At 41.9% G+C, this 9214-nt stretch overlaps 1 protein-coding gene across 2 annotated transcripts in view; it reads right to left on the minus strand.

Annotated features, from left to right (window-relative positions):
• The window catches only part of LOC308328722 (cGMP-dependent protein kinase 1), a gene marked incomplete at its 5' end in the record, with an annotated part of 153833 nt that extends 145013 nt beyond the window's left edge, over positions 1-8820 (minus strand). Inside the window, one exon of one of the 2 annotated variants that reach the window (XM_080782824.1) lies at positions 8732-8820. Coding sequence is in view for 1 of the 2 variants with exons in the window: in XM_080782823.1 (XP_080638949.1) it covers positions 4145-4407 (263 nt within the window). Of the gene's footprint in view, positions 1-4144; positions 4408-8731 lie in introns of those variants that run through there. The other variant, XM_080782823.1, reaches the window with a different exon arrangement.
• Between the last annotated feature and the right edge of the window lie 394 nt (positions 8821-9214).

Below are 9214 nucleotides of genomic sequence, written 5' to 3' on the forward strand. Positions count from 1 at the left end.
GCCACGCTCTGACACTAATGGGGGTCACGCTGTCTCTGACCCCAGCGACGACGGAGGCGGGCGGCCCCGGTGGGCACCGCCATGGGCATGGTGGTGAACACCCATCCTCCAGACAACATGGTCAAAGCCGGAATTAGACTGCAATTTTAAATCACGGGCCAGAGTCATGCACCGAAAATAGGCATTCTAAAAGCTCGTTGTGAGCTTGTAGATCTGCTATTTTCCTTCTCAGGTCCCACGAGACAACCCCTCCCGCTCGCTCAGATCAGTTAAGCTAACACAGGGGAAGCCGTCAGAACCTTCCACTAAAACATCCGGTACAATGCTGCACGTCCCAGACTCTAAATCCCTCCTGGCTCCCAAACTGTGGAACGAACTCCCTGTTGCAGTGAGAACTGCAGACTCACTCCCCAATCTTCCGCTGTAGTCTGAAGACTCGACACCTCTTCAGACTCCACTTTAGCCCGTAGCACTTTCCCTAGCCTCGACAACCTTGCAGGCTTCTGCAAAGGCTAAAATATGTTATTAGACAGATGCCAGGTTAATTTGTTGACCTGACATCCTATAGTTTGTATAGTTTCAAAGTATTTTTTTATATTATACTGTCACTATACTAGACTGATGATAGATTATTTTTTTAACCATATGTATCCATCTATCTCTATGCATTTGATGTATTGTGTTTACCTTTAATACTGTAAGTCGCTCTGCATCAGTGTAAATCTTAGTCTTTTGAATAACATGGCATTTAGTCGTAATCCTATTTTAGTCATCTGAAATAGTTTAGTCTTAGTCGACTAAATATCAGTATATTTAGTCTTAGTCAACAAAAGTAACACTGCTCTGGATTAAGAGTGTCAAATGCCTAAATTGTAATTGAGCCACTCGTTGAAGCAGAACAGAAACAGTCACCTCTGTGGTACCACGGTCGCATAGTGTCCTTACATGAACTGCTTTTGGGGGAGGTGCAGCAGAACTCTAAACTATGACGACTAAAACTAAGACTAAATATATTGACAATTTCGTCAACAAATAAAAACTAGGCTAAAATGTTACTAGGGAGGGACTAGTGGAGAAGAAATCCAGTACAGATCCAGTAGAACTAAAAGAGAAGTCGTTGTGAGCTTGTAGATTGGCTATTTTCAGCATGCAACTGAATGTGTGATGTTGGAAAAATGCTGAAAATAGCCGGTCTACAAGCTCACAACGCGTTTTTGCAATCTCAGATTTATCTCATCGGTGCTTAATTTGAAGGGGAGGGGGGGAAGCCACAGGACCTTGTGTCATTATGAGTGTAATTATAAACCATTATCACAGGATTATAGCATTCCATTAGGTTCTCTACACAGAGAATAAAGCCTGGTCACATACTGTCATTATAGAAATACAGTAGATTAGTTAGTTAATTATCCATAATACTCATGTTCTCTTATTGAATGTCAATCTCAATCACATGCGCCTACATGTGTGCCCGCCTACATGTGTGTGTGCGTGCGTGCATGCACGATTGCGCGCGTGCAAGAGAGAGAGAGAGAGACACTATTTCTCAATGAATGACACAGCGAATCATTCATGAAATCTCTCCCCTCATTGAGGACTTGAAATTGAGGGTATTGCTGTGAGGGCCTTTACTTAATACTGGTGCAGTGGTTTTCTCAAAGTCCAAGCCCAAGGGCTCCTTGTGGGGGTTCCAAGGGGTGCTATATTTGTTATATAGCATCAAATGATAAAGTTATACTTTATAATTTGGATTCATTTAAAAAAATATTTTTTTACACATTAAGACCTGAGGTCGATTCTACAAAGCCTTCTAAATCAGTACTGTAGCTCTCACAATTTCAAGATTTTTTAATACCCTGTTTTGTTTTGTGTTTTCACTGTATGTATAAAGCACTTTGTGAGATGTCTCTGTGTGAGGTACTAGGCCTAGGCTATATGAATACAACTTGCATACTATTTTTGAATAGCCAACGCAAGAAATTACACGGATGCTTCCCCGGTCTTAATCGTATGAATTGAAAAATCTTGAAAAGAAAAAAATAATGTGTCTGTTTAGCACAACTGTTACTCAATGGCGTGAACATGCTCAGATCGATGAACAACACAGTCAGGAACAACAGTCTGTCTTCCTTACAGTGCCATCAATGCAAATGAATGAAGATGGGGAAATTGTCCAGCCGTCTTAACTGAATTAACCAAATTGACTATCGCCACGTTAATGCAATTAGGCGGTGGAGTAATTTATGCTTGTGTGCATTAAAGTTTACAGTGGAATTACAAGTTAATTTGTCCTGGTGATGTTATTATTCCTGTGATTGCATGGGAAAGAAAGGAGCGAGGACATGGTGACAGAGACAGAATAGAAACAAATGGAGGGACTGACTGTGAGGGGGAGGAGAGGGAGAGGTGGTTTTTGACACTTGTTTCGTTTGGCAACATAACTCATGGCAATAATAAAGCTCCTTTGAATTTGAGAGAGAGACAGAGACACAGAGAGGACTGTGGAACTCAATCACACAATCTATGTTTGATTGTTTTAATTGTTCCACATTTTTGCTTTGGCTATAACGACTATGACTATGTTTTCTCCAATAATAATAAAGCCTCTTTGCAGAGAGAGAGAGAGAGAGAGAGAGAGAGAGAGAGAGACAGAGACAGAGACAGAGACAGAGACAGAGACAGATAAAATGTTTTTTTTAAATAAATGAACATTGTTAAGATTATTGTGGCGTTGTTTATGGATTACAAACTAATGTATAGCCTATAAGCCTTAATTGGGTATCAGACACTTTATAATTATTATAATGTCTTGTCTAGAAACCATATGGAGCTAAAAACGAGCACCCAAAGGTGATGAAGCAAGGGGAGAGAAGAAGCGAGCATATGGGGGTCAAACACAAAAGCGTTTGTCTAATGCAGGATTAAATATCCGTTAGCCGTGCACTTCGGGGGCGCTCAGTGTGTCCAGCTACTAAAAGCCAATAATGCATTGTACTTCCTCCCCTGGCGTCCCGTGGGGGACACCATGATGGATCCGATCAATTATGAAGCTCTTTTCTTGAGCGCTGCGTCATCGGCCCGGCCCCTAGCTAGCCGTAATAACTTTGATTGCAGGCGGCTACGTGTTGTGGAGGAAAAAATACCCGATCTACAAGCTCACCACGCGTTGCGTACGCAACGCGTCGTAAGCTTGTAGGTCGGGTATTTTTTTCCCCCTCCCAGCGCTGCATGCGCGCAACGACACCGTCGGGCGACTGAAGTATACATCATCTGATCATCAGACAGCTTTTAAGAATGAAAGTGCTTCTTGAGCCCCATCCATTCATAGCAAACGAAAGCATCCTCCATCGTAGCCTATAGTTGATTAATTTAATGCATCGGACCACAATGGAAACAAGTGCTACAGGAGTTCTTTCTTCTTTTTTGCCCAAATATGTTACTGTATATGTACCTCGTGCTGTTTGCATTTCTGACTGATACAGTATCCAATCAATCAATGTAGATCTGTACATGAATGGAAACCAAGTTTGATTGGTTGCAGTAGACTATAGCCTATACTGAATGATTAATGCAATAATCAGCTGTGGCTGATATCACATACCTTCGATCATCAAATTGCATTTTGATTTCCATTAATAATTGTTGGTGGATATAATCATTACATTCATGGTAAAGAGAATAGCATGCTGCATGGCAATCACTGCACGGTATCAATACAACTTGATACGTTATCCTTCCAAAGTTATTTCAGTAGGCCAAAGGGAGAGGAAATTATCACTTCTCCCTTTGACAGGTGATCACACCCCTCCCTCTCTCTATAGACCCCCCATTGTTTTTTCCCCTTCTTTTATATATAGCTATAGTGTTTTGTGATGATATTGAATTGTTGTTTCATGTCACGTTTATGAATTGAATACATAGGACCCGAATGGAAACAAGACCGCAAGGACTTTCTCTTTGTGCTATCCTAAGTGTTTGACCAGTTTGAACCTGTTGCCGTTTGCATTTCTGTCTAATAAAGTATTCAATCAATAGCCTAAATCAATCAGAAGATTCAGAACCAATAAATTAAACAACAGGGGGGGGCTACTGTATATTATAGGATATGTTATGTAGGCTACATGAACTCGTCTCTACATCTTACCAGTCGGATTTAGCGTATTTCCTAAAGGACTGCCTCGACACGTCCTGGTGGGTCTGCGGCTCGGCGGAGATGCCCTGCGCCCTGCGCGTCCTCGGCCCGAGCAGCTGGGCGCTGGGCAGCACCGACTGACATTTGTGCAATTTCCTCTTGAGTTCCTGGATCTCGTCCTCCCGGTCCTCCAGACGCCGCTCCAGGTCCCGTATCCTCTCCTCCTTGAGCAGCAGGATCTTGGCGAAGTCCTCTTCCAGTTCCAGGTCGCTCATGTTGAAATCGGGGCGTAAGAACAACTCCGTAAAATGTACTTAAACTCCAATACTCGGGAACAGGGTTAAAAATCCCAATATTTACGCGTTGTGGGTGGCGACCCGCGTGCGTCGTCGCTGCTCCGGAACTCCGCGAGGAAATGTAATAGCTGTCCTTTTTTTTACTGACCAACCAACCACACTTGTTTTGTTTCAGTTCCGTCCGCCTCGCGAGTTGAGAACGCGGTGTTTAAAACAAGAGAGCGGACGATGGATGGACGGAGCCTTGCTGCGCTCCGGTTGTCCGGCGAGTCTCCAGGGACTCAGTAACAGCTGATTATGAGCCCCTCATTGAGAAGAAACCAATTACAGCATAGTCCTTCTTTCCTCCCCTCTGAGGACGCATGGAGATCGGGCCAGGCCGTCACACTACACAACTGGTCCGGCTGGGGCAATAAAAAGTCGCCAAAAAAAGCCCCCCCGGAGAGAGGAGAAAGAGAAGGGAGCAGCCGCCAGCCAGCCCGAAAGAAAGACAGTGCTTTTCGTACACAGGTCAGATAGCCCACCCACCAGCACCCTCCGGCCCAACAACAACAGTAATACTGACTGACTACAACGACATCACACACAGGTATTTGTTGTGCTGTCAAAACAAGACATTTTGTCTTTTTTTGCCTTCATCTCTCCAGGATATAACATGCCCTTTCAGCAGTGTGAGGACTGAGGAGGGTGAGCATCGCTGATGTAGCGGTGGAAAGTGGAAACTCAAAGCTGTGTCGAGTCATTAGATTGTCACTGGACCTTGCAGAGAGCATCCCCTCCTCCTAATGCATAGGCTAATAGAAAAATAATAATAGACCTACCCACATTTCACCTCAGCTCACACAACTAAATAGTCTACAACTACAGCCAGTGGTGTAAAGTAACTAAGTTTACAGTGGTGGAAAAAGTAGTAAAGGTATTTTTTACCTTTTTATTATTAATTATGAATAAAATAAAAATAATGAATGATCAATAGGACTACTATAGAAATAGGCTACTGTACAAGTAAAAGTCCGTAATTCAAAATGTATTGAGTAAAAGTAGCCTACAAAAGTATTGGCATAAAAATGTAGGCCTACTTAAAGTACCAAAAGTAAAAAAGTAACAGAAATGTTCCATTTTGTTTCAAAATGTTTGAAAATAGCTATTTTCACTACTTTGAATATGTATGTATATGTTTTTATATCAAAAGTCAATATATATATATTTTAAATTACTTCCTGAAAACGAAAACGTGCTGCGTGATGACGTGTAGAGATACACATCAATAAAAGCCAATAAAAAGCTCACCAGTTTTATTCCCAAGGTTCGTTGTCCTCCTCCAGCTGGTTTTGATTAAAGATCTACTCCGTTTTTAATCTCATTCAAGATGACATCCAGACAGTGTATTACTTGTTTTAAACGTAATCATCACGCTAAAATATGTATATAGGTTGTATATAGGTTAGAAATATTGCAGTTGCTGTACCGCACTGTTGTGACGAAAAGAGAGTTGAGCCAGAAGGCAAAGCTCTACCGAGCAATCTTCGTTCCTACTCTCACCTATGGTGATGAAGTGTGGGTCATCATGACCGAAAGAATAAGGTTGCAAATACAAGCGGCCGAAATGAGTTTTCTTCGACTGGTGGCTGGCATCTCCCTTAGAGATAGGATGAGAAGTTCAGTCACACGAGAGAGACTCAGAGTAGAACCGCTGCTCCTTCGCCTGGAAAGAAGCCAGCTGAGGTGGTTCTGGTTAGGATGCCCCTCGACGCACGTCCCACTGGGAGGAGACCCCGGGGCAGACCAAGGCGCAGTTGGAGGAAACACATCGACTCACTGGCCTTGGAACGTCTCGGAATCCCCCAGGAGGAAGTCACTAATGTTGCTCTGTAAAGGGAAGTCTGGAGCTGTTGCCCCCGCGACCCGACTACGGATAAGCGGTTGAAGATGGATGGATGGATGGATGGATAGGTTAGAAATAATCCGCAGGCTTTTCCCCCTGTCTCTCTTTCTTTACAAGAAATATATGGAGTATATTCATACTTCCACATAAGTATTCATACTTACCATATTGAACATTGTATATTTACAATGTTTACAAAAGAAATTCACGTGCAGGAAGTCACAGACTGAGACCGCATAGCATGGAGGGATGCAACGCTCTGATTGGTTCAGAAACTTCAGAGCCAGCGTTTCACGGTGAAACTTCAAATTAAAAGGCCCACCATTTCCGTTTCCCTACACCTTTAAGACATGCAAATCCCTTGACTCCTTCAAATCCGCTCTCAAAGGGCACCTACGGACGGCTGCAATTCGAAACCGGCCCCCATAAAATCGGAATCCCCCCCACCACCGTCCACTTTCCCCCTTACTGTATATGTTTCCTTTCCCTTTTTACCTCCTTAAATGATTCTCTGTTTTTTAACAAGTGTATATGCTATATCAGTGTCGCCCACAGTAACAGTCTTTGTATTGAGTTGTGCTTTCATGTGAAATGTATCGAATTCTGCTGTTAATAAATACTTCAATCATTTTAACCACTTCTAAAAGACTAAAATATTTTTATATTTAGTTGACTAAGACTAGACTAAGACTAAACCATTTCAGATGACTAAATAGGACTAAAACTAAATGGTATATGATCAAGAAGACTAAAGGTCCTATTCATACTCCAGTTTTAGCTGATAAGGTGACCACCGAAAACTACAACATGACGTCACGCTGCGGCAGTAAGACTCACTGCTCACCCAAACACATCTTTACTTTTCACTTACTTTTCGGTGGTTACCTTATCACCTAAAACTGGAGTATGAATAGGCCTTAAGACTAAGACTAAATCAGAACATGCTGTCAAAATTAACACTGTACCACATGCCTGAATCCATATCAGCCCATGTTGGTGATTCCATTGACAGAGTTGGAGCATTTCATGAAGGTTCCATGTTAAAAATAGAGAACCAATCTGTCAACGTGCTTCTAAGAATCTCACCCCTATCTTCCCCCTGCCTCCTTATCTCGAGCACTTAGATGCCTTTCACTGGAAAGCATGACCCCATGTACATGTCTGTCATGTATCGTTGCCGTCAGGTCGAGTGGAAACCTTGTATGTCCAAAACCACGGTGTTGATTTTGACAGCAATCTTTTATTTAGTTTCAGTCATATTTTAGTGATGTGAAATGTTTTAGTTTTAGTCTAGTTTTAGTCCACTTCAAATATCATTAAGACTGTAGTCGACTAAATGCACAGTTGATTTTGTCCACATGTATTTTGCCAGGCCTTGATTTTACACTTGGTTGCGTGATGAATATAGTCAATCTACAAGTTCATTGTCTTTTTGTTTTACTGGATCTCTTCTCCACTTGTCCCTCCGTGACATTTTAGTCTAGTTTCTTTTCGATTAAATTGTCACTATATCATATCTATATCATCATAGCTTAGTTTCTATTTAGTTTATATATCGTTTGTCAGAGGGAAAAAAAGTAGTTGAACATTTTTAGTCAACGAAATGAACACTGTCCAAAACCATTACCCATCAGGAAATGGACAACATAGTTACAATTATTATTTACTCACAAGCTCTTGTAGGTGACATAACCAGTTTCCATTTTCTAAATGTGTCAAAAATAACAAAAAATGCTGATCTACAAGCTCATAACGCGTCGCATTGTGGACATTCATTTCTGAAAAGGAGGGGGAAAATAACAAAAAAGTTGAAATATGAGATACAAGGTTTCTGCCATCCTACAGCGATGATATCTGACAAGTTGTTTTAGGCGTTTTCATTATCTGTAATTTCAACATCTTAACTACAGTACCTGGAACTCCGACATGATTCTTGGAAAGTTCAACGACATTTGACACCTGATGAAGTTGTTTACGATTAGAGATTAAAGTGCAAAAAACAAGTTAGATATGTGGTCATACACTCCTAAGCCTCAGGGTTTTTTAATTTATTTTCTCACAACAAGGTCTAGCCAGACCATACATCCACACCAGTTAGACAGTATTGCTCCATTTATTTGGAAACGTACTATGTGTGCCTTATGGAACTAAATAAAAGCACTAAATAGAGTACACACTTTCTTCCTCATTGTTTGTGAATCAATCAATACAACACAACATGCATCTATACAATGCAGGTTGTTAATATAATATTGTTGCTGTAGGGCAGAAACCTCTTATCTCCAAATTCTAACTTTAGCCACAGGAGTGGCTGTGGTTAAACCAGGAAAGGACCTGGAGGCTCTGGAGGATAAATTAGGATAACAGTTGACTAACATTGTCCCCCATGTCATAAACGCTCTTAAAACCATTACCTACCCTTTGTTGACTCCAGCAGCGTCCCAGCTCCCCCTTACAGAACATCAAAACTGTGAAAATGGAATATTTTGGAATGTATATCCTACTAGGCTGCACACCTCCAGGTCTCCAGGTTCTCCAACAAACACTCAAATCAGGCTTCTGGCCAAACATTAGGCCTCAAACATGGTCACCCCCTTTTATGCACTACCCTTAAAGTGGCAGTGCTACATTAGTATAAAATATGAAACAATAATATGAAGTCACACAATATACGGGCAGTATTGGCTGTTGAGCAGCCGCTTTTGGAATCCAAGGGTTCCTGGTTCGATCCCGCGGGCCCTCCCTGTGGTCCTTGAGCAAGACACTGACTGAACACGCAATTGCCTCCGATGAGCATGTTGATATCTTGCATTGTTTCCTCCACAGCAATCGGTGTGTGTGTGTGTGTGTGTGTCAACGGGTGAATGTAAAGGCGCTATACATAGCGTGTCTAAATGCACC

The sequence above is a fragment of the Protomyctophum bolini genome, assembly GCF_963924005.1.
Source record: "Protomyctophum bolini genome assembly, chromosome: 14".
NCBI classification, from domain to species: Eukaryota; Metazoa; Chordata; class Actinopteri; order Myctophiformes; family Myctophidae; genus Protomyctophum; species Protomyctophum bolini.